General features: G+C 29.7%; 3 protein-coding genes across 6 annotated transcripts in view; all 3 read right to left on the minus strand.

The window, feature by feature from the left end:
* Positions 1-3,803: 3,803 nt before the first annotated feature.
* LOC100243748 (transcription factor bHLH162) lies at positions 3,804-5,091 on the minus strand. The gene is made up of 3 exons (XM_002274226.5): positions 4,853-5,091; positions 4,354-4,704; positions 3,804-4,224 (listed from the first exon to the last, which is right to left on the minus strand). Exons 1-3 carry the CDS (start codon positions 5,006-5,008, stop codon positions 4,084-4,086), a joined length of 648 nt encoding a protein of 215 aa, XP_002274262.2. The 5' UTR covers positions 5,009-5,091; the 3' UTR covers positions 3,804-4,083.
* Positions 5,092-19,047: 13,956 nt separating this feature from the next.
* Positions 19,048-20,955, minus strand: LOC100248895 (uncharacterized). The gene is made up of 3 exons (XM_002274190.5): positions 20,021-20,955; positions 19,695-19,920; positions 19,048-19,566 (listed from the first exon to the last, which is right to left on the minus strand). Exons 1-3 carry the CDS (start codon positions 20,273-20,275, stop codon positions 19,136-19,138), a joined length of 912 nt encoding a protein of 303 aa, XP_002274226.1. The 5' UTR covers positions 20,276-20,955; the 3' UTR covers positions 19,048-19,135.
* A 1,547-nt stretch (positions 20,956-22,502) lies between these two features.
* LOC100253988 (protein SPA1-RELATED 4) overlaps positions 22,503-26,698 on the minus strand; it is a 44,421-nt gene continuing 40,225 nt past the window's right edge. For 3 of the 4 annotated variants that reach the window (XM_010658673.3, XM_059741018.1, XM_002274156.5), the window contains one exon: positions 22,503-22,958. In XM_010658673.3, the coding sequence (XP_010656975.1) occupies positions 22,770-22,958 (189 nt within the window). In that variant the 3' untranslated portion in view covers positions 22,503-22,769. Of the gene's footprint in view, positions 22,959-24,605; positions 24,948-26,698 lie in introns of those variants that run through there. The other variant, XM_019223705.2, reaches the window with a different exon arrangement.

Consider the following 26,698-nt stretch of genomic DNA (forward strand, 5'->3'; position numbering starts at 1 on the left):
CAAAGTATAACGATATAAATAAATATAATCAAATACGTTTAAACTAGATTTGAAAGTAAATATATGATGCGATTTCAATCAGCCTAAAAAAATATAATTTGTTTTTTTGAAAATAAAAATCAAAATATTAAAGTATTCAACCTAAAATAAATAAAACAAAAAACGTTCAAACGAGATCTAAAAGTAAATACATGATGGGTTTCAGTATTCAGCCTAAAAAAATAAAATTTATTTTTTTGAAAAAATGAAATAAAAATATTAAAGTAGTGAATCGGTATCTATCAAATTCTATATTCATATTGTTGAATATATGTGATAAAATTGAAGTCATAAAATAGGGTTATAAATTAACGAGATCAAAATATAACAATATAAATAAATAGAACCAAAATGTAATCAAATGGAATCCGAGAATACATACATGATGTGTTCCATTATGGAACTTGGCCCGAATAGATAATATAAAACAATGAAAAATAAGTAAATAGAAAAAATGTTAAAATAACCAATTCGGTATCTATCAAATCTCATATCAAGGTTTGATAGATATTGGGTTTTCTTTTATTTTTAGCTTATCCCGATCTTCACACCATGACAACAATATCATCAATCAATTATTAAATAATAGGATCTCTAGTTGGAATCACTTATTGTTTTTCACTGAGATTTGAATGATTTTTTCTTAGTCAAGTCACCACCTATGAGTCATTAATTCATTTTTCAATAGCCATGTAATCAAAACCCTAATTTAGTTTAAACTTCTATAAACAAAATATTCCTCATTTGCTTAATTTTTCTCAACCTAATTACTAGCTCACAAACATTTAAAAAAAAATAAAATCATATACCAAAGCTTTCAAAAAACTATTTTTAGGAATAAAATTCTATTTAAAAATTTAAATATAAAAAATAGGCTTTTTTATTTATTTATAATAAAGTACTACAATTCTACATATAATACAAAAATTCTTAAAATATTTTTCATATTTTCATTTATTACTTATCACATTGGTGCTAATTGTTTTTTTAACTTTTTGTTAAAAGCAACTTATTTTCAAATTTTAGATAATTTGTTTTTTCGTTTTATATTGACTTATCACTTATTCTTTAAATATTTTGATTGAATAAAAAAAATATTTGAATTTTTTTAAATATTAAAAGTGAATTACTATAATGAAGTGAATATGTTTATTTTTATAAATATTTTTTATACCAAATAGAAATAAAATATTAGAAGGACAAACAATTTAATACTTAAAATTATTAAGCAATATTTAGTTTTAAGTTTTATTTAAAATTAAATAAAAAAACCACTAAAAAAATAATTGAAAATGCATAAACTTTTTTATAGAAAAAACTTATTTTCAAAATAACTTTAAAAAAAAAAGTGTTTTCTTATTCCAAATAAAATAAAATTATTTTATTTCAAGCAAAACCTTCACTTTTTAGGGATGACAAACATCATCTAGTAACAACCAAATTATCAAAAGGTTATTTGATTAAAAGGGTTATTAAAAATCTAATTTTAAAAATTTAACATTTTATCCATTTTTTTTCTTATAAAAATAATTTTTTCTTTTAAAAGTAAATATTTGAAACACACGAATTAATTCATCTTTTTTAATCAATTAATTTATTATCAAATTGGATTTGATTTACACATAATTATGATAACTTATATCCAAATTTCTTTATAAAAATATCACTTTCTCATAAGGGAAAAAAATTGTGACAAATAATCGAAGTAGGTTAACAAGTGGGGCCGACTAAATCGTCTAGGCCACGCGACGCGGAAGGATTTGACATATTGTCACGCTAAACAATTATTATTATATTAATTATTATATAATATTATTTGTGGATATTCATCATGATTCATAAGCACTTAAATTCCAACCATTAATATTAATCATCCCATGTCACACGTACCACGTCATTAGATGTCGTAGTATGAATCCTGCATCATCGGATTTGTGATTTCTTAAAATTATAATTAAATTTAAGATAAGTGCCGAATAAATTGACTAACACCATACTTTGTCCATTACTTTTTTTCTTTTTTTCTTTTTGTCTTTTTTCTTTCTTTCCTTTATTTTTTATTTTTTAATTAAATGGTTATGCTTTTACGATTTTTGCCACGATTAAAACATGGTAGGCTCCATTTTTTGGCTTTTGTAGATCTTTTTTCTATCGTTAGATTTAAAATTAATGCTGCCAATTTTGACAAAAGCTTGGGGGCTTGGCCCATTGCCCCTCTTTTTCTTTCCTTGTTAAGATTTGACGGTTCTTGATAGTTACTTTTATAGTGCTTAAAATAATTTCCAACATGTTATTCCCTTTCCCTCGCTTTTGTAATACTTTATTGTAATAGGATATTTGAATTAATATTCTTAAATTTGTCAAAGTATTTAGGTGTTTGTAACTACAAATTGTCTTCAGTTTTACATCATGCTTAAGTTATATATATATATATATATATATATACACATTTTTCTTGAATTTTTTTCTTTAAACTATGCTTTACGTTTTAATTTTAGTAATTTTGTTCCACTTCTTATTTTGATGATAATTAATAATTTTATAAGTCTTGTCTAGTGTCAGTCCACCCTAGTGATTTCAAAGTTGATGACTCTTAAGACCCAAATGTATTTGGAGTTGTTAAGGTCAAAGAATGACTATTAATGACCGACTTTGATTAATTTTAGACAAATACAATGAAAACATAATCGAATAACAATATGAAAAAAAATGAGTGTTTGAATGCTTGAGAGAAGCGTTTGAACATGCAAAGGAATTAAGCATTTAAATGTCCTTTAGAATGTTCAAATGTCATTTTTTTTGTTCAAACATTCTTTGGTGATGTTGGAACATTGGATTATTTGTTAGTATTTTTTATTCTATTTTTCATCAAATTATAATTATAATAGTTTTTCAAATTAAACTCAAGTTTTTTTTTGTATAAATACATACATTTATTATATTGAATATAAGTTACAAACAAATTAGTGACCCTTATACCCTTATTGTTTCAACTCTCAATGTTTTAAGATCATTCTTAGGAAAGGAAAAATCATTTTAGCGATTTAAAGGTCAAGGATTCGAGTCATTTCAATATGATTTTTAAGGCGATCTACTAAGAATTAAGTACAAAGGAGTATTGCATTATTAGAAGAAGAGTATGGGTGTTAACAATATAAGACTAAAACAATAAGAGCATTCAATCAAATAAATGAACATACTTTTTCTAATATTTAATGACTTATTTACGGTTAAAAATCCATTTGTGATTTTTTATACGATAGGCTTCTAGGTGGGTTTTCCATATAAATCCGATATTCATTCTATATCTATAAAGACATTAAGAAATTAGGATAAAGATTATAATTTTGGGGATATCTAGTTCAATCTACCTTTTCACCATCTTTAGGTAGTTTCATTAATCTTTAGGTAGTTTCATTAATCAAAATAAGATCTATCACTAAGATTTATATATCATTTGACCTTGTATAAACTTCAACAAAAAAAAATGTAATCGTATATAATTAATCATCTAGCCTAAGTTCTAAGTTTTGTTCTACAACCCATATAATTTAAATTTTCCAAAAACCCTCCACCTCTCCTCAATGCCTTCCTATTTTACTAATCATATACTCTTTGTCCAACATATTTTTCAAATTTTACTTATATCTTTAGAATTAAATCCATATTTATGAATTTTAATATTATTATAAAAAAATAAAAAAATAAAAAACCCTAGACTTAGAGTGTAGAATGAAGTACTCAAATTTTGATATATATGGTGATTTTAAAATTAACTTATGCTCTATACATACTTTTATTAATTGATCATGAATACTGGTACAAGATTACGTGGTGCAGTTGCACCCATCTTATTGTGAATCTCATCACATGGTAAAAGAAAAGACCCAAAAAACAAAAAAGATTGAAGGAACAAATAAAATTACATGGTAGCTACCTAGCTGCATGCCCTCATTATCAAAGACATTTCGGAAAATTGAATCAAGGGATCACATTTTGATTGAAACTCCCAATCAAGATTTCTGTTTCCCACATTACTGGGAATTAGAATGCCCAAGTTTCAGGATGAAACTCAAAGTCCCACAACTCTGGTTGTAGTTCTTCTTCACTTGTAGATCCATGGACAAACTTGTTGAGTCTATCACATATCCACTTTGTTCCAAAACTGAAGGTAGAATCCCCGACCTGCCCAAAAAGGAAAGCCCAAAAACAGTTCACATTCCCGTCCAAACAAGCCAATTTTCTTGGGAAAAAGCCAGGGAAAAGGGAAAAAACAAAACCAAAACAAAATTAATCAAGATGGTGTATAAGTACCTGAGCAATAAGCACATGGAAAGCTGAATTCCCAACAACTGAAAAACTTGCACTCAAGACCTCAGCACTTTCTTCATGGAGTATGCCGATAATGTCATAGAATATGGACTGATCTTCCAGCCCAGTCACCAGTGTCACCTGTAAATTAGAGCCCATTTCCCGAATCTCCATTACCGGTGACCTCAAGCTAGGTGTTGAAGTTTCTCCAACACTGGTAGTACTGCATGTATGCGGCCTTTTTCTGCTGCTCATTAAGCTCTCTTTCTTCTCCTTGAGTTTCTCCAGGTTTCCCTGCAGGGATTTTATGTAGCTTACAGCTTCATCCACTTGATCAGGGATTGATTGGGCTTCCTGCCACCACATGGAACGATACAAATATTAATCTTACTATTGAAAGAATTGGGGCTAGCCCCTCATTTGATATAAAACAAAGAAAGCGGAGAAAGAAAAAAAAAAAAAAAGGAGGAGATCAATAGAACAGATTAGAATAGAATAGAACCTTGGAGGATTGATCTGGGAGGAGGGAGTTGAGCTTGGAGTAGAGGTTCTTCATGAGATTTCTTCTGTTTTTCTCCACAATCTTTCTCTCAGCCTTGGAAACCGAAGAAGAATGGCTGGTAGACTCCATGTTGTCCTCTCTCTTCCCAAATCCCATATGAAGATTGAGCTAATCAGACCATGAAATTGTGCGCATGTGTTGAGGACTTGAGGGAGGTGAGGCTTTGGGGGGATTGAGTGATTTGATTTAAATACCCATATGGAAAATGTTTATAGAATAAAAAAACAAGGGCCACAGGAAAGAGACCTTATCGGAAGTCAGGGCCACCTCAGCCAACTGACATCACCATCAACTCGTCACCGGCCTTGGTTTTGGAACCCCCGCCCGCTATACACTTCACACCTCCATTTGTCACTTTCACTCCCCCTCTGCAATTTGTCTCTATAATCCAGTGCTCTCTTCCACTCCATAGTCCATCCTTATACTGTGGACCCCCACTTCATCACCCTCAATTTTAAGACTTAAATTCATTAAAAAATATTTTTTCGTTATTAAAATTAAAAATTACAAACGTTCCGTTGTAATCCACATGATGGGATGTGGGTTAATTTAGTGAATCGGTAGGTGAAATCATGAGAAAGGTTGAGGGAAAATCTGAGAAATGATGCCGGCAGCATCAGATTCTTCCTCCTCCCACCTCAAGGGCAGTTTCGTTGATGGCGGGGTGGGGCCATTGAGAAAAATATCCGACTGTTTTTGGCACAAGTGAATGGCTGTATGAATTTTAGGTGGATTACTGTACAAATTTCGGCTCCACCTTATGTCACCAGACTCACCATCGACAGACACATATTTGAAGTCGTTCCATTGGCGTTGACCGTCACACTAAGCCGCGACCAAGTCAACATTTAATGGGGTGGTCATGAATTTACCGTACAGTCCATCCTCACCCTGTTTGCTCCATAAAGTTCATAAAGTTTACAGGGGTAGTTTCGTGCTTTTCCTTAGTGGTCCATAAAATTTTGACATGTGCTAAATAGCTTGTCATGCTCAGCCCACAACTCGGCCCCGCGTACCAAACAAAATTGTTTGCGTTCTTATGTGCCAGCTTTATTGAAAACCTCCAAGGTAGGGTGCCTCCTAGTAGCTTCCCTTCATATGTTTTTTCAAAAAGTGTGCCGTTATTTATTTATTTTTTTAAAGTTGTTCATAAGTGAATCAAAAGAATGAGAAAAAAAATTATATATTTTTAATTAGTTCATGAAATTAATAAAAAAATTTGAAATTTCAGCGCCGTTTTAGTGGATGATCTGATACATATGTTTCACTTATGAGAGAAGTTGATAAAATTTATATTTTGGTGAACTAAAAAAAGAAGAAAGTGATTAATTTTGCTCTATCCATAAAATTATTGGAAATTTAGTATTGGATAATCAGATGCATTTTATTTCACTTATAGGAATTCAAGAAAAAAAAACTCGTATTATGATGAACACGATGAGATTAAATGAAATAGTTGAATGGGGTGAAATTTTTTATTGTAATTGATGTATTTTGGATGTGTGAAACTCATGTAGCTCGATAGTGGATGACCGATAACTTAACCTGCAATGTGATTTGTGTACATAATTTTTTAAAGGAAAAGTTCGATCACGATAACTTTTGAAAAAGTCAGCAATAGATTCGTATAATCTTTTATATATATATATATAAAATTGATTGTTCTAAAGTCTAAATAAGTCATCTCATGTATATTTTATTTATTTTTTACTATTGTAATTTGTAATGGATGACTTTGACTATCAAATTTAATTTTTTTTATTAATTATAATTTTATGAAAATAAATTCTCAAGCGTGAGAATATTGCATAAAATGAAAAATTAAGTTGAATATCCATGTTGGGTTGTTTTAACCTAGATACTTTAGGTAGATTTTCTTTGTAAGGTGTCTTATTCTTGCTTGGATGAAGTAACTTCACACCCCATATTCACCATTATAATTGTTTTTAAAATAGGAGAAATGGCATACTTTTAGTATTTGTTTCTTCAAATTAATTTGTTATTTGACATGTTACATTGGTTTATTGGTTTAAATATGTATTTTAAACTAATTGAAAATGTAAGTTGACGAAATATGCACTCATTTGAATTTGCGCTTGACTTAATTAAGTGAGTGCACGCATGCCAAATAGATTTAAAAGAATCATAAACGAAAGAAGAAAACAAGTCCAAGGTTTCTTGTTATAATTATTTGAAAAATAAGTAGAAGATAGATAGAGTTTACGTAATATTTATTATTTTCACCAAAACAAAGTAGTAGGAATATGAAATAAATTTGAATAGAAGGAGAATAGGTAAGAAGAAAAATGTGAAGATAAAGCTTTAGGATGAAAGCTTATTTGACATATCAATCATTGTGTCTATCTATGCCTAATTAAACAAGACTTAATTTTTAGTTATTTATTATTATTTGGTATTTTAAAGATGTTGAAAATGCTTGCTTGTTACTTATTTGTGCAAACTTGTTCATGAATAAGATTGAGGTCAATCTAAGTTAAACGTTGGAGTTCATTACAATGAAATTGAGTTTAAACTAATAGGATATTTGATAAAAGTTAATACTTATCACTTAATAACTTAAGTTAACTTAAGTTGGCCTTAAATTAAATTATACTTAAGTTGTAAACTTAAAATTTATTATTTAATTTTTACTATAAGTATTAAGCTTATTTGATAAAATTAACTTAAAATTTATTTTAAATGATCAAATTGACATATTTATCATCATAAATTATAACTAATGGAAATGAGGTTGAGTAACAATAAAGGTTGTGGAATAGAAAGGGAGATTGTGGAGATAACTAGGATTAATGAGGATAAAAGAGTAAATTGAAGATGTGAACTTAAGAATAAGTTAATTATTTTTATTTATTACTTAAAGTTATTTTTGACTTTAAGTCATACCATTAAGTTGTTTTATCAAATGTACTTAATTTACTTAATGACTTAAAATAAATTATTAAGTTATTTTAAGTTATTAAGTTGGTTTACCAAACAACCACTAAATTAAATCTTGTGGCAAAATTGTTGAGACCAAACTTAAGTCTAAATTAAGTGGGATTCTTGAAATTCAATAGGAAGAGATTTAAACTATTTTTAGAAAATATTATTGTATTTATTATCTATATTTCACGGATCTAATGATGAAAATATTAGTTTTCACGAATGTATTGATATTTAGATTTCATAGATATATTAAGAAGTATCAATGAAAATTTTGAAAAAAAATATATAAAAAAATAATATTATATCGATATGATTTTTAAAATATTTATAATTTTATTTTTAAATTTATATTTCTATTATATTTAATTAATATTAAAAATAGTAACAAAGACTTGTTAAAAATTTAATATTTAGTTAAATCAAATTTGGATATAAGATTATTAAAATTAAATTATTTATAGAAGTTTCATTTTAATATTTTTTGTGCTTGATAAGAATATATTAAAAAATATATTCATCTCTAAAATTCTCAAAGTCACTCCTCTACAACTACCTTTTGCCCAACATAATCACAAATGGAGACAAAGGATTGCATAGATAGGAGGACGAAACAAACCAACCCACTTATTCCGATTGGAATGATTAAGGAAAGAAATAGAATGATGACCTCTTTCCCCTGGAGAACAATGTCAGGGACAAGATGATAACTTTCAATTGGTTACACTATTTAAGTGTTGGTTCTTCCTTAGATGTTCCGTTGGGTACATCCTTTATGTGTTGGTTTTGGTTCTTTCTTAAATATGGAGATAGATTCTAACATACCATTTCTACAAATTTTTAAAAGTAGTTTTTCAAACTTAGTTAAATACCTAATTTTTATAAACGACGCTTTCAAGCAATAGAAAATATTTCTAACTTTCTCAAGTAACATTTTGAAAATTAATCTAAAGGAAAAGAATTGCAAATTAATAAAATGATATAAGTTTGAAAAATGGCCATGAATGGAAGGGATTGGAAGAGTTTCCTTTTTGGGCATGCCGTTTGGTGGGGGTGGGGGAAACACCCTTGATCCTACGGCAAAGTCTGTGGTCTGTGGTTGTTGGCTGACGTTGTTTTCTAGGATGATCACCCCTTTTTCGATAATTCCCGGAAATACGGTGATGTTGCATCACCTTCCATAGTCAACCGCAAAACAACCTTGTGACGAATATGGAAAGCCACTACTTTTTCCACTACTCCCCTCAAGTCTTCAGTGCCCATCATTACTAGCTTCTCATCTCACCACGTGCACTGATTCGACTTTCAAATTAAAATAAATTCTTGATCATGAGAGTAATGAACAAAATGGAAAATAACAAGGTAAGGCTGCGTTTGGTTTTCCAAACTTCATTAACAATTTTAAAGATTCAATGGCAAACCAGATGAACAAAATCAACCTAAAGTGATATATACCCTCCTTTGGGAATAACTTCTTGTTATTTTTCCTTTATGAATAACTTGCTATTTGATATGATGATCGTTGAGATTTTATGCTCAAAATCTTAGTTCATTACGAGATTTGTTGTAGCTTCTCTTTTGGTATATGAATAGTATAAGCTTCTTTTTGGTATATGAGTAGTATACTAATACATCTAGAGTTTAGATGACAGAAATATGAAGTATAACGGGTTCATGATTTTAAGTTTTTGTTACTTCTTATAATCGTAAATGGAATTGGGATAATCTTCTATAATGAGACTGATCATTACTTAATTCATATTTCCCTATATTAGTCTATAATCTCCTCTTAACATTTTTATAATCTTTATATTAGATTATAAAACTTAAATCAATTTTATTATACTTCACATGAGATATCGAGAATCAAACTCTTCATTGAGCTCATGAGGGGATTGAAGATTTTTTATTTTTATATGATAAATAACGAGTTATCTTCCATTATATATTTTACTCTATTATTTATTTTCTTTAATTAGTAAATTATTGAATATGATACATTTCATAAAGATAGAGATCGCATTAACGAGTCAATGTTAAAAGTTCCGTGTTTTCCTTTATTTTATGCTACAGATAAAATGTTCATCCTCGTTACAAATAGGATTTGGGTCAACCCAAGCCCTTAATTTATATCATATCTTGCATTAACCTCGTCGCTATTGGGAGTAGGATATAGGCTATCGATGACACTTGGCTGGAGAAATGGGCTGTAGCCTGTGTGGTACTAGGCGATAGGCCATTAGCTCTAGTGGTAATGAGCATGGAAGATATATAAGCTAGATCATGGCTAGTGGGCTATCAAGGTGACCTACATTGACTCATCAAAGGTCTTCCAACTTCGGATGACAATGTAGAGACCACGATCTCTAATGGACTTACACTTGTCTCACTAACACGGAGATGTGAATGTTCTTCATACCTTCATGTATTCTAAACATTGAAGAAGCTCACCACCACTAATTGCTAATCTAATGCCTTTTTTGGAACTAGGGGCATAGTATTATTGCCTTGACTGTTGGGTGGAAATGGAACTCATCCTTAATTTATCCTATCTTGGAAAAGAGGTCAATGTTGCAGCATTTGTCCAAGTCCACATACTTTATCATGTATTGCATTCCCTCGTGGTACATGCATAACAAGATGTAGCAGTCCTTTTTCTTTTTATTTTTTAATTCTAAAATTTTTAATTATATTAAAAATAAATACAATTTATAAAAATTTTAAAATTTTTATGAAAAATGATATTTTATATACATGTCAAAAATTTGAAAATAAAAAAAATAAAATACTTTTTATTTAATATTATATATAATTAGCGTCAAGTAAGATAAAATCGAATATGAACTTATCCTAAAATTCACGTGGATTTTTAAAAAAATTTCAAATTCACATAAAAACCGTTTACATTTATCCCAAACTTATCCCATTAAAGTGAAATAAGACAAATATTCAAAAAACATGTCTCACTGTCACCCCCAATTTTGGTAAACTTAATCATAGTTAAGTTTCATTCATGATATCATTGTTAAAAGAAATCTTACCTAAAAATGTTTGTCCCTATTTCAATATCTACATTGTTCAACTTTATTGCAAAAAAACTCATAATAATTTATGCTCAATTATTCTATGATTATTGTATACTTATTCCAATATAGTATTTGAAGAATCTAAATCTTTGATCCAATCTCAATCCACCCTTTAAGAGAGTTTAAAGTATGACCCATTGTTGTATATTAATGTACAAAAGAGAATAAAGGCTTCTTCTTTAAAGGGCACAAATTCTTATCTTCTTTACTATTATTATTTTTTTGGATTAAATAAATTATTCTAATTGATCACAAATCTAGATTAATTATATACTATGGTACTTTTTGAGTTTAGATGGGGAGTCAAATCTATGATAAATTCATTTGGGTGGTACTTAAATTAAGTAGATCTTAATTATTTGAGTCTAGAAAAAAAGTCTAAATAATATATTTGTTTTCATCAAGATATAAATACGATTAAGTGTTGAATTATTGATATATTTAATGATTGTGTTCGTTAATCTAATTATAACCATAGTCCATTTAATTTGTATTTAACTCATTTAATATTTGATTATAAATAAATAAGTTAACTAAATTATAAATATACGATATTGCAATGATAATCATATTAATTCAAATAAGACTTAACTTAATCATTAAATAAGTTATACGACGTGTGACTTATTTAATAATTAGGTCGTATTTTGATTCATGCTTTTAATCCAAATCAATCGTGTCGTGTTTGAGTTAATTTGTTTTGTTGAGTATCTGAGTTTCCAACACGATAATTACTCCATATGATATATAACCCATTTCAAATTATATCAAACAAAATTGTACTCTTTCAAAATCATAGTTTGAGGATCCGGTTAAAGACAGTTCCAAGTTTACCATTGAAAAATGATAGGGCATATAGTGAGGGAAGCATCCTTGATGTTCTAAAAGAGAACGTGTTGTTTTTGGTATATTTCCAGGAAGTATGTATGGGAATGGTTGGTGTTGCAAGTTGCATGTAGATATTTGGGAGTGAAAGAGTCAATTGACAAAAAGGCCTTTGATGAGTGTGTTGGGGGCATTTTCATTGGTCAATCAATTGGGTTTTCATTGCCTCCCATTGATAGTGTGATATTAAATATGAAGTCCACGTGTTTTGCTACACTGATTTTAAATATATTTATTTTTTAATCAAGGGCATATTTTTAATTTTATTTTTTTATTTTTGTAATTAAAATTGTCTAATAATTTAAAAAATGGTGTAAATTTATTAACATTAATAATTAGCCAACACCTTACTCTTTTTTACTAATAATATAAGTGTCTTAATTGTGAACATTAAAAAAAAAAAATTAAAACTCGCTAGGAAAACAACAAAAAATCATTAAAAAATGTTTCTAGTTCTTGTTTTTGAGAATAAAAATTAATAAATATATTTAATATTTGTAAAAATTAAACGATATAATATAAAAAATTATTTTACTTGTTCTAATTTTAAAAGTTGTTAAAAAAAGGGTGGATCTAGGGCACCTTAGTTAATTATATTTTTAATTTATAAAAAGAAATATATGGGTATCAAATAGACTTATAAGATTTGTGGTAAAGTTGATTGATTCAAGACAAGATTAGTGGCAAAAGACTATAAACAGAGGTTAGATAATAATTATTTTGAAATTTTTGTACTAGTTGCTAAACTAGACACCACTCGCATGATAATTGCACTTGTAATTTAAAAAAAAAATGGAAATTTCATAAAGTGGATGTTAAATCAGCTTTTTTTTTTTTGTTGTTGTAAATAACCATTAGGATATATTATGAAAAAAATGGGATAAACAAGTCAAAAATATATCATATGGGTTAAAGCAAACACCACATGTGTGGTACATATGGATTGACCTTTATTTATTACAACATGGTTTTCAAAAGTGTCTTTTTGAGCATATACTTTTTATCAAGTCAAATTCTTATGGTAATGTAATTGTTGTATGCTTTTATATGGATAAGTGAATAATTTAATTTTTACAAGATATTGTGAGCAAATATTTGAAGATTTCAAGGAGGCAATGACATAACAATTTGAAATGACAAGTTTGAGATTAATGTATTACGACTTGAGATGAAAATTTTGGTATTAATGTGTTATTTCTTATAATTGAGGTCTAACAAATAGATGATGGTATCTTCATCTCATAAAAGAATATGTTATAGACATTTTAAAATGATTCACAATGAAAACATCGTTAGCATTGTAGAATGATTATAAATGAAAAAGGTAATAAAAAATTTATAAATCCCATATATTTTAAAGGCATGGTAGGAAGTCTTCGTTATTTGATTTCTCCTAAATCAAATATTGTTTATGGAGTGGGAATTATTAGTAAATTCATAAAAAAAAAAAACTATATTAATCATACTTGCTAGTAACAAAGCAGATTTTGAGGTATAAAAATAGAACTCATGATTATGAAAATTTTAATTTTTGCTCAAATAACTTTGATTTAGTGGGTTACACAAATTGTGATTGGGGAGATGACGTAGAAACTAGAAAGTTATATACCTTGCAATAAGAGCAATCTCATAGTTATCAAAGATGGAACAAGTTATAGCATTATCGGTTGCAAAAGTTGAATGTATGATAGTGACTTCCAGAACATGTCAAGTAAGTTGAAATATGAACAAATTAAAAATTTTTACAAATTTTTTGTGTGACACGAAGTTGGCTATTGTATTGACAGAGAATTTGATGTTTCATAGTAGAAATAAACATATAAGCATCAAGTTTCATTATACTAGGGAACTTGTAGAAAATGATGAGATTGAGTTTGAGTTTTGTTCATCTAAAAATCAAGTTGCAAATGCTTTTACAAAGCCAATAAAGACAGATGTGCTCAAGAAGTTGAAGATGATGATTAGGGTAATTGATTTTAAATCTCATCTTATGGGAGGAAATTGAAATTAATAATTTAACTTAAAATCCAAGCAGAAAAATTTTAGTAATTTGAAAAATATTATGAATTATTATTGATTTAGATTTCTTATGTTAATTAGAACTCCTAGTTTAATTATGAAGTAGGGTCATGTGCAAGTACAATTTTATAAATACAAGTTTGTTATGATGTTGATTTAACGTATTTTTAAATATCTTAAAATATCAAAATTTATTTTTAAAATATTATTTTATATAATTTTTATTTTAATAATAAGTAGTCGAGTGGCATTGGTGAACCAGAGCTTGGCAATATGATATTGGCATTTATAGAAGTTCAAGTTGAAAAAAAAAAGAAAGAAGAAAAAAAAAAAAAAAAAAGGAGAGAAGTAGCTTTTTTTTATTGAAACAAAACTTAACAAAAAAAAAAAAAAAAACTACTTTAGTGAAATTATTTATCACCTGTGATAGGTTAAAAATCAAGAACTTTCAAAATATTTTTAGTTTGAAAGCATTTTGCCCTGATTATTACAATAAAAAATTAAACAACTTGATTTATTGATGATAAATTTCAATATTGTCAATATAATTCAAATTTGACGTCTTTTTCATGAGTTTGAATCAAATATAATATGTTTGGATTAAGTATGTCTCAACCTATGTAACTTGTTTAATAAATATATTGTTTTCAATAGATCTAAATAAATTGAATTGACATATTTAATGATTGTGTTCATTAGTCTAATTATAACCATAGTCTATTTAATTTGTATGTGACTTATTTAATATTTGATTATTAATAAATAGGTCAAATAAATCATAAATGTATCATATTGAAATGTAAATCATATTGACTCAAACAAAACTTGATTCAACCTGAACATCGAATAAGTTATACGACATGTCATTTGTTTAATAATTAGATCGTATTTTGATTCATATTTTTAATCTGACTATCATTTATGTCATTTTTTAATTGACTTACTTAGTCGAGTATCTAAGTTTCGATGTGATATAAATACAACTCACCAACCCGATGATTACCCCATATTCTATATAACTTGTTTCAATTTATACAAAAATTTATTTAAACAAAATTACTCTTTCAAAAACATATATAGTTCCAAGTTTACAATTGAAAAAAGATTGGACATTATGGAGACATTGGAGAGGGAAGCATCCTTGATATTCTTAATAAGACCGTGTTGTTTTTGGATACTTCGAGGAAATATGAATGGGAGTGATTGGTGTTGAGGCCTCACGTCCTTGACGATCCACGTAGTTGCCAAATGGATGGATGCGCGGTTCTCAACCAATATAGGTTCTTGATTCAGTCGGTTTACCTGCAAAAGACGTCCGGACGCACCCTTCGATGGTTTTGTCAGCCATGGTTAGAGAGAGATAATCAGTTGGCTTTTTACTAGGTATAGCAAGCTTACCTTCCTCTTTGTGTGAAGGTTGATATATATAGTATCAGAAGCTTTGATTCCCTCTTTAATGGTAGGGAGATATTTTGTGTTGTTATGATGACATTAGGTGGTGGCAGGGCTATCATCACCCTACGGGCGGCTGACAGAGATCGTGGTAGGTGATCGTGTGAAGTGATCGTGGGAAGTGACTTGTTGTCACTTCATCTTGTCCTTTCACTCTGCAGGTGGCGGAACGTGGGCCATGACAGGCTGTTGTGATAACGTGTAAGACTTGCTTACTTCAGTCAATGACCCGGACAATTATATCCGGATGACCTATGTTGGTCATCCGGATGTATCGTGGAAGCCGTCCGGATGTTTTATGCTTATAAGTGTCGTTTGGCCTTCCTTGAGGTAGTCCGGATATGAGAGGCGCATCACGTGTATCCGGATGGAGGTGTCGTTTGACCTTCCTTGAGGCAGTCCGGATACGAGAGGCGCGTCACGTGTATCCGGATGGGGGTGATCCGGATGGTAATGCATGCTATGTGTCACCATGAGGTGCGTGGCACGTGTTCTCAGGAGGAGGGGTCCCTACAATTGGTGTTGCAAGTTGCATGTAGATATTTGGAGTGAAAGAGTCACTTGAAAAAGGGCATTTGATGAGCACGTGGTGGGGAGATTTTCAATGGTCAATCAAGTTTTCATGGTCTCCGATTAATAGGTTTAGGTGTGTTGCGACTGTGACATTAAATAAAAAACTTAACGTGTTTTGCTACACTTATTTTAAAATTATTTTTAAAAAAAATAAAAGCACATTTTTTTTTTATTCTTGTAATGAAAAATTAGCTAATAATTTTAAAAATGGTGTAAATTAATTAACATTCTCAATTAATCCACACCTTATTCTTTTTTACTAAACTAAAAATATAAGGGTCTGTTTGATAACTATTTTTAAAAACAATTTTAAAAAATAGTTTTTGAAAATTATTTTTTATTTTTATAGAACAAAAGTTTATTTAAAAATCTAAAATATTTTTAACTTATTTTTAATATTTTTAAATATATCTTAAAAATAAATTTTATATATCATGTTTTATTTTTAATCATTTTACACGTTTGTATAATCATTTCTTAAAACAATAATAAAAAAAATAACAAAAAAAACTAAAAGATGTTATCTGAAAACATCATATTTTCTGTTCTTAAGAACATAAAATAGAAAATAATTTTTGGTTATCAAATATGTTTTTTTTGTTTGTTGTTCTAAAGAATAGAAAACTATTCTAAAAAATAGTTTCTAAATAAACCCTAAGTGTTTTAATCATAGACATTAAAAAAATGTTAAAACTCACTAAGAAAACATTAAAAAAATGCAATTGTTGTTATATAGTAATGAAACATGTTTCTAGTTCTTGCTTTTAAGAATAAAGATTATTAAATATATTTAATATTCATAAAAATTAAGCAACATAATCTAAAAAATTATTTTACTTTTTCTAATTTTAAAAGTAGTTAAAAAAACTATAAAAGGCACATTAGTTAATTATATTTCTAATTAATCTATAAATATATACATAAAATTATTTTACTTTTTCTAATTTTAAAAGTAGTAAAAAAAACCCTATAAAGGACATCTTAGTTAATTATATTTCTAATTCATAAACATATACATGCATGTTCTAAAGGATATTAGGAATTTGAGGATTTATTATTTATTTAGATTTCTTTTATTAATTAGAAGTTCCGATTTAATTATGAATTAGAGCTATAGTGCAAGTATGATTAATTTATTATACATATAGGTATATTATTACGTCAATACAAAGTTGAATGAAATAAAATATGAACTTAGTAAAAACCATTATCAATACCCAATCTTATATGTTCTAATAAGTGTATTAGAGTCAGAAGATCATGGGAGGTACAAGGCCAAAATACTAGAGCTAGAATACCAAGTAATGCGTAGATTAATGATAAGAAAGTTACAATTTTATTGGTGAAATTACAGTTGCAAATAATAACTCAATTCAACCTCAATTGTCAAAATTCATAGGTACACATTTAGAAAATTGGTGTATTTAGATGTATGTCTTATTTAGATCTCAAGATTTATGAAGTCAAGTAAATAATGATTAAAATGAAGTAGTTAATCTAAATGAATCTAAGGCACTATCAAAGGAGTAGAAAGATTTATTAAAAAAATTAAAAAAAAAATAATCAAAAAGCACTCTACGCAATATTCCAAGGAATATTTGAATCCATATTTGAGAAAATCTCAAAGGCAGAAACAATAAGAGTTTGTTTGGCTATGTGATTTAAAAACAACTTTTTGTTTTTTAAAATAGAAAACTGTTTTTAAAATTTTATAACATTGTTTGGTCGTTGTTCTCTAAAAACAATTTTTAAAAACAAAGTAAAATAAAGAACAATTTTTAAAAAACAAGTAGAAGTTGTTTTTAATAGTTTTTAAAAATAAAAGGAAAATATAAGTTCATTTGATCATATTTTCTAAAACTTGGTTTTAAAAATTGTTTTCAAGTTAAAGAATAAAAATAATTTTTAAAACCAAGGTCAAATTGGCCCTAAAGGATGCATGATATACTTTACAAAAATTATAAGAAGGTGATGATTGTATTAAGTGAATGAAGTTGTACAAAAAAGGTCAATGCAATCTTTAAATGTAAAATATGAATATATTGTTACACTGAGAGAGGAAGAAAATGATGCATTCACTCTTATAGTTGAAGGGTTGATGATGAGTTGAATGTGTTTGCATGAACAATAAATGAATCAAAGAATTAACTCTACTAATTTGAAGCAAGCATCGCAAAGTAGAACACTTACAATATGTCATGAAGATCAACGAGGTGACAAAGGTTACGGTTGTCGTCAGGGTAGAAGAGGACACAACTTCTCCAATAATAGAGATGGAGATGATAACAAAAATTCTTCTAGAGGAAGAAGTAATACTCCAAGATCTAAAGATAAGTCACATAAATAGTGTTCATATATGAGAAGTATGAACACTATAAGTTTGAATATTGAACAAAACTACAAAATGAACAAGTAAAGCAAAGAAACACCATCGAAACATATCAAAGTTTGGTATAAGCCTATAATGTAATAGCACCAAATGCTAACCATAGAGATGTTTGGTACCTTGATATGGGATGAAACAACCAAATGTGTAGTAAGAAAGAACTATTTTTATAATTAAATAAATTAGTCAAATGAGAAGTTAATTTTATAAATAAATCTGAAGTCTCAACCATGGGCAGAAGTAATATTAAAATAAGCTCTTATTTTAAAATTAACGGTTATTTGATTAAAATAGTCATTGAAAATTCAATTTTTAAAATTTAACCTATTTGACCTCATTTTGGACAAAAATATTCTTATTATTTTCTTATAAAAATAATATTTTCTTTTAAAACTTTTGGTATAAATATGTGAAATGCGAAAGGACATTTATGTAAAAAATAAATTATTGTTTTGAAGTAAAATTATGAGAAGAGTTAGATTTTTTTTAGGATCATTTCACCCATTTTAACCAATCATTTCTAAAATTAAACCTTTTCAAATCTTTAATTTTAGAAGAAAAAAAAATTAAATACAAAACAAAAATTCACTCAAACATACCTTCTTAATTTGCTTTTTTGAATATAATTATTCTAAAAAAATAGCAATATAAAAATGGTTATGTTCTTAAGATCACATCATGTTTGGTGTATGTATATTTTATTACACGTACCCCATGCCAATCTTATCCTTGAACTAATTGCTCTAATTGTTAAGGTAGTCTATGTTTGTCACACTCCAATTAAGATATCATTCATGGAAATTCCATTTATTCTCTCATTTAATGTGGCGTTACCCCACAAGACACTACAAAACTAGAGGGACAAAACTTTGTTGCTCATCACACAACTTCCACCGCCTTAAAATTTAAACCGGCCGCCGGCAAATTCTCCAGCAGGTCGAAGGTAAGCATGGAGACCCTCTGCCTGGGTAGACGGCCGGGAAAATCAACAGGCGACATGGGTGCCGGCGCTGTCCTCTCGCACGTGCCAAACCACTTAGCTTGCATGTATTTGTGCTTTCTCCATGGACCCATGTGCATTTTCTTCTCCTTCATGCATTTCTTGGCTGCATGGCATAGTATCTTGATCAAGGCCTTTAGCCTCTCAGATTTTCCGACGAATACCTCCGGCAACCGGCTGACTAACAGGTTATATTCGGCGCTAGCCCTCGCCATCTCGAACTCCGCCCGAAAATTCAACTCGATCACCACTCTCACCTCTCCTTTCTTGGCACTTGACCTGTCCACCACCTCCATATACGAGTGTTCGCCTGAAAAAATGGAGCAGAGTTTCAGGTCATTAGCTAATCTGCAGGGAAAACCTATTTGCTCAAACCCCCAACATCAGGGGCCCCAACCAAATTTTTGAACATGACTAAACTTATTTTAGCAAGTATACCTGATGGAATATCCGGAGAGGACTTCCACTTGGACTTGCAGATGGCACTATTGTAACCGGCGGTTTGGAGCTGACCCCAAACTTCCTTTTCCGCACAATTTTGGCATACTCCGGCAACCCGTCGCCGGCATACACAGTATGTTTCTTTCAATTTTAATTCCCTAAGGGCCTCTTTCGTCACCTGCCTAATTTTCGACTCAATAGAACTCGTCCTACACAAAATTGCCTGCAAATTTTCAAAATAATTATTAACCTTTTTGTTTTTTTGGATCATAGACTTTTCATAGTACCGAAATTAATCTTAGCCTATACAAAACCTTAATTACCTGAACAAGTTGGTCTTGTTCCTCCCAAAACGCCTTACTCCCCTCAACATTGTCAAACCCCTCTTCCCCATCGGCACCGTCGCCGCAATCTTCACCATGAACCCAACCGCCGCCGGAGTTACACGAACTCCCTGACGAGTCTTCCCCTAAAAACCCGAAAACCATATCACCTAAACTCTCCGAGTCACCGGAGAATTTGAGAGTGTCGTCGGAACTCCAGGGAGTCACCGGAAGTCTAGCCGCTACTCCGGGCATGATCTCTCTCCGGCCTTTAGAATTTGGGAACCACGTGATTTGGGTGAATCCTCCGGGGACAGCTGTTTTATACTAAGGTTTTTGAGTAAGAGTTGGACCCACCTACAACAGGTGGACGAACGGGCCGCGGCGAACATGATAGTCCGGGTTTTTGGCCTATGTGGCAATATTTTGTTGGTTTGTGATAGTAGAATAAGCATGTTTTCAGTGAGACAGCAGTTTCCACGTCAGATTGGCCAATGGTTTTGGCATAGGAGGGTTACGGATATACTCGAATCTGCTTATAATATTATTTTAAACGTTGCAATTAAATTAAATTTTTTTTTTTAACGATTTTAAAATATTAAAGTAATAAAAAAGGCAACGAGCCTTATCCTAATCTTGGGAGATGGTGGGGACCATAACGTTAGTTGTGTCTGATTGCATAGCTGGCATGCAAAGCCAAACTACACGTGGATTTATAAGCTTATGATGTGTCTGATATTTGGGCTCATCCAACTTTCGTGGGCCCTCTCTTGGCCCAAAATGTTTATTTATGCTTACCAATAAGGATGTGGATGCACTTAAAAGCAAATTGCTGACATATTCACGGGTATTGTCGTAATTTCCTATGTGTAAATGGTTTCAACGATCCAAGGCCTGCAAGCATTCAATTCTATGGGTGGGTTTCCTTGGGTTGGATATGATTTTATTTTTTAATTTATTTATTTTCTATTTATCTATATAAATAATGAAAAGACTTTTTTTTTCTATTATCTTTTAAATTCCAACCCTTGTTGTGTTTTTACAAACGCCCTTAATAAATCTCTACTTAATCAATTAATCATATAAACGGATTTTATATATACAATCAATTTCTCTTAAATCATATAAATACATTTTAAAATCGTAAAAAATCATTAGATCTAAAATGGATAATACTTACACGAAATGGAATGAACTCAATATAAGGCTTTAAGTGAACATTCTAAAAGACTTAATAGATCCAAAACAAATAATATCTACACAAAAGTAAACAAGTCTTCTTAATAAAGTGAAATAGTGTCCGGACAAAACATTAGTCATATGAGATTTGCATGAGAAATAGCTATAGCTATGTAAACAAAACCGAAAAAACTAATCATATTTATTAGGTTTTCAAAAATAAAAAAGGTTGATTCCATTTGAGAATTTAAAAACCAATCTTGTCGATTTGGTTTTAGATTTACTTGTCTTCTAACTAATAAAAACTTAATCAAATCGATATTCTAAAACCTATATATAATTGTTTAATATTTGATAAATTTATTTATATTAGATTCTATTAAAATAATTTATTGTTTTTACATTATGTTCAAATTAATTTTAAATACATTTAATATATTTTTAACACCATTGTTTCAATTAATTTTAAAAACAAATTAGACTTAGGATCTAATATAAACTTAAATTAATGGGATTTGAACTCAAAACAAACGCAAATCTACAACTAGATTTAAGACTTAAAAAAGTTATCAAGTTAAGTCAAAACTCATCCACGAAAACCAAACCAAACCAACCTCAAAAGGCTTGGCTTGGTTCAGTTTTCTCACTACAAATCCGGTGAGTTCGGTTTTTATCACATATAAAACTAACTGTACCTTAATTCATTTTTTATCCAAAAATTGATTGAACTGACCTTATTTACACCCCTAGGTAGCATGGGAGAACTTCAAACAGGTTTGAATTTGTCCAAAATCTCAATTACAATTCATATAGAACTAACGATCTATCTAAAATTGCAAATTTCATATAAAAATTCAAATATTTTATTTTTATATTTAAACAAAATATCTGACAATAACACCTAAATTCAAACATGAAGTATACTTACATATATGAAATCTTATTGAGACTTCAAAGACAAAGAACACCCAAACACAAGGCCATAGTTTATATGGAAAGAATTCTGGAAAAGCTATCAGTGCTCATGAAAAAAAAATCACGTGTTCTAGGGAAAAAATCAACTTGCCCATTGGGATCTTAACAGAACCAAAGATAAGATTGGAACTTAAAAGGAACAATCTCCACAATGGAGACATCCCAGGTTAATGGGGCCCTGCACTCAAAATATGCGATCCATCCATATCTGGAATTTCAAAAGAGATAATGATTTGGATGTTTAATATAATATCCCAACACCCAAACACACCACGAATATGAAGGGGGATTTGTTTCAAGAAATTTGGATGACAGAAAGAATCCCATGTCAAGGAAAGGCATTATAGATTTCATTAAATTACTTCATATTATAGTAATAGTCTACTGTAGTTGTACATTCAATCCCCACTTGATGATTCAACAGAATCACTACCCTTTTTCACTTTTTTCATCTCCCACTTTCTTTCCCTTTGCCCTTTTTTCCTTTTACTTTCACTTTCCGGGAAATTTATTGGAACCCATGTTTCTTCTTGGCTATAGGTTAACTTACAAATCAAATCCAAAACTTATGTATTGGGGTGAATGTTTGAGAATTTCATACCATTTCAAGGAGTTTGATGTGTCCAGCAGAATTAGCAGCAAGCAAGGTGGTTGATTGGCCACGCCAGCAAACAGTTGAGACAAACTGTTGGCCATCATCAACATTTTGCCCAGAAAGTGGATCCATAGTGCTGAATTTGAATGACAGGACTGGCATGGGGAAAGCTTTATGGTAGATGAAGACCTGTTGATTAGAAGATATGAACAAACTGATGTCATTGATGGAGAAGGAAGAAACTGACTAGAAAATGTGCAAATATAGGTTCTCAAATCTTAATTCTTTCTAGATGATAATAAAATATTTACTAGATGTTCCCACTTAACAAGTTGCATTATAATAAGTTGCTTTAGAGGACAGACACATGTTCTCAGGGTTCACGGACTTTCATGAAAGCCAATGAAACAGAGTGATTTTGCATATAAACAGATACAGATTAGACATGGAAAAATTTCTATCCAAGAAAATATTCCATTTTGTTTGGTTGAGTTCTCATGTAGAAATCATTCCATGGGGCATTCTCTAGCACCCTGTCAGCAGAAGATGTGTACACTCCAACTGACCCTCAACCCTCTGGTACTTAGAGAGCAGAGAACAGCAAGCATTACCCCTGGGATTTGAAACCCTTGTACTGGGGTCACCGAAACCTGGCTTAACAAGCCTAAATTATAAGGGAAAGACCAGAAGCAAAGAGAACTACACAGACCCTAAATCATTCAAATCCTATACTTGAATAGTTGTATATATATAGTCGACTAGTAATTTTTTTGTAAACTATTTACCACAGTTTTGTCTAATGTCTTTTATGTTATTGCCTTTTTTTCCCATACTTGATTAGAAGTTTAATTTGTGTGAAGCACTGTATCACCACAAACATGAAACACGAATTGAACCAACAATATTGTCCAAGTAACAATTTGACAAAAGAGCCATTATCACTGGGCAGGTGAGTTATTTATGGAAGCAAAAGTTTGGATTTGCTCTTACAAATTTACTAATTCAATATCCCAAATCTCAATGAAAGGAAATTATCATTTTAGTCATATAGTGTAACTGCAAATTCCATCCATTCCAATCGAAGTCTTAAAATACCCGTACAATATCTACACTCCAATTACTATGCTAATGAAAACATTTTTGTTTCTGATCAAATATATATATATATATATATATATATATATATATATATATATACACACACACTCCAACCTACTGTTACATGGAAAATTGATCAAAGTTCTATATGGATGATATCATTTAATCAACCCAACTCAACAAAGTCTTAGTCCCAACAACTCAGTGTTAACTTCATAAATCCATTTGGTTTACCTCTTATCCTCTCGAAACCTCCCCACTACTGGTGGTGTATTTACTGATATATAAGTAATAAAGTTAATAAGAACACTAATAAGAGGATGTTTATTTTTTTTTAGTTTTTTGCTGAAAGTAATTTGCTTTTAGACTTCAGGTCGTTTGTTTTTCTACTTTTTTATGACTTATTATTAACTTTTTGCTAAATAGAAAAAGTCAAAATATTTGGCTTTTTCTAAATAGAAAAAGTAACATGCTGATTTTTCTTTACCTTTTAATGCTTAATAGAAATAAAATATTATAAAAACAAACAATCTAATACTTAACACTATTAAGCATTAAAGTTCTATTTAGAATTAAGTAAAAAAACAAACACCACCTAACAATGATGACGGCAGCGGCAATATTAAGGTATGTGGAAATATAACCTTTCATTGACCAAAGAAGCAATTGTACAACTTCATAATTAAATAATCAAGTGCAAGTGCGATTTGCCAGTACTATTTGAAAATAGAAAATACAAAAGAATAAAAGTTAGAACCAATTTACTATCACATAAAATCATTACATAAATGACATCAATGAAAAATTAATTCAATTAGACCTAAATCCAAACAATCAGTAATAATAATTAATTTAGTTAGACCTAAATTCCAACAAACAATAATAATAATAATAATAAATATTGTATTAATAAAAAAAGATAGAAATTAGAAAAAGTCTAATTGAGGCACACAAATGCGCTCTCTTAAGAGAAAATGCAGCCTATTCTGCATAGAAGAGGCTTGGCTTTCTTCCTCCAGGATACAACAATCTTCATAATCAAATTATTATAGAAATTTGACTCCACAAACCAAGTTTCCCCTGTTCATCACCCAAATCAATTACAATAAAAGGAGAAAATATCACAATAGAGTTGTTTTACAATAATTCTATAACTTATTTAGTATAAAAAATAAAAGAAGGGTGGAGAACGCTGGCCTATTACACTAATATCTCATATTCTCCTTAAAAATCTCACCCACGCATAACACCCACAAAAGATAAAAAAATATTAACAAAATAATAAAATTATAGATAGATAGATAATTAAAAAAATAACATAAATACATAAGGTTCTAATTTAAATATAATATGCCCCATATAAATTTATATTTGAGCAATAACAAGTGAGCAAGATTACTGTGCAATAGGCATAGGTGTCTTCCATACTTGAACCTACACTTAGTGTAAGTAACTTTCTCTACGGAAAAAAACACAACGAACTGAACCTAGTACCAGGTTTCTTAATTCGTATTTTTTTTTACTGCACACACAATAAGTGTGGTTGACTTGGTTATGTTTGGTTTTATGTTTTTTCATGCGCACTTATCTTGCTTCATAATTGGTTTTAAGGATTAGCCCAACTTCCTATAGAAGTGACCCCACTACCACACTAACATAGGTGAGTCCTCCACGAATGATTTGTGATCAACATCTTGTAGGAATCTTACCTCAAGCTCATTCATAGCAATGCTCTTCATAAATACCATCATAACAATAAGCGCTATCGCCATAGGAATATGACTAGGTAATATCCCTCAACATTAGTGTTTCACCTAATTATCATGACTATGATGACTAACTTATGGGCTAAAGTCCCATTCCCCTCGATGATTCTATCATTACCTTGTGAACTAATCCTTTGCTTGAAGGACTCACAATATTCTTTTGAGACTTTACAAAATCAAGAGATATCACCCCTTGAGAAAAGAATGTTTAATAGAATCATGTCAGTTTCTATGTCTCTTTTTCCCATTCAAATTTGTATTTTTAGCCTTTGCTATGGTAGCTTAACTATCAAAAAATATGGACAGAATTGGTTTATCCAATAAAGGCATATCTATTAAAAGGCTTCTAGGCCATTCAGCTTCCATACGAATCAAATCCAAGGCTATAAACTCAAATTTCATGGTAAACCAAGATATATTTTTTTTAGCAAACTCCAAGCTACTAACTAGTTGCTTCAGCATCATCAGAATCTGAGATCCAATTAACATCACTAAATCCTTCTAAAATTGCAAGGAATCCTAAATAATAAATCCCATAATTTATTTGTGCCCCTAAAATTTCTAAATACCTTTTCAATGCATTCTGGTGTTCTATGTTAGGGTTGATAGTGTATCTCTCAGCCTACCTACTGTATAGGCTATATATGGTCTTGTGCAATTAGTCAAATACATTACAGATCCTATTAATAAAGAATATTTGTGTTGAGAGACACTTCCTCTGATTCTTTTTCAAATGTGGGTTAAGATCATAAGGAGTTGAAACAAGCTTAACATCATAATGGTTAAATTTTTTCAACTTCTTCTCAACATAATGTGATCGAGTTAAAATAAACTCATTATCAAAATTTATGAATTTGATACCTAATATAACATAAGCTGGTCCTAGGTCTTTCATATCAAATTTACTGCATAAATTTTTTTGTTGCTTTAATAACTTCTCAATTTGTTCAAAAAATGAGGATATCATCGATATATAAGCAAAATATATATATATATATTGATAGGTAAAGAAAAGATCTATTGAAAAGAGGCACCAAAAGAGTGACTCAAAGTATACAATACCTA

Source organism: Vitis vinifera, chromosome 12, assembly GCF_030704535.1.
Source record: "Vitis vinifera cultivar Pinot Noir 40024 chromosome 12, ASM3070453v1".
In the NCBI taxonomy this organism is placed as follows: domain Eukaryota; kingdom Viridiplantae; phylum Streptophyta; class Magnoliopsida; order Vitales; family Vitaceae; genus Vitis; species Vitis vinifera.

What these genes read in the sequence shown, in the direction of transcription:
- LOC100248895 (XM_002274190.5), bottom strand. Translation starts at nt 20,275, where the DNA reads ATGCCCGGAGTAGCGGCTAGACTTCCGGTGACTCCCTGGAGTTCCGAC. An exon ending in AACAAGACCAACTTGTTCAG is followed by an intron (nt 19,921 to 20,020) that starts GTAATTAAGGTT and finishes GAAAATTTGCAG; the next exon opens with GCAATTTTGTGTAGGACGAG. An exon ending in CTCTCCGGATATTCCATCAG is followed by an intron (nt 19,567 to 19,694) that starts GTATACTTGCTA and finishes CCATTTTTTCAG; the next exon opens with GCGAACACTCGTATATGGAG.
- LOC100243748 (XM_002274226.5), bottom strand. Translation starts at nt 5,008, where the DNA reads ATGGGATTTGGGAAGAGAGAGGACAACATGGAGTCTACCAGCCATTCT. An exon ending in TCCCAGATCAATCCTCCAAG is followed by an intron (nt 4,705 to 4,852) that starts GTTCTATTCTAT and finishes ATGTGGTGGCAG; the next exon opens with GAAGCCCAATCAATCCCTGA. An exon ending in TCCATGTGCTTATTGCTCAG is followed by an intron (nt 4,225 to 4,353) that starts GTACTTATACAC and finishes CTTTTTGGGCAG; the next exon opens with GTCGGGGATTCTACCTTCAG.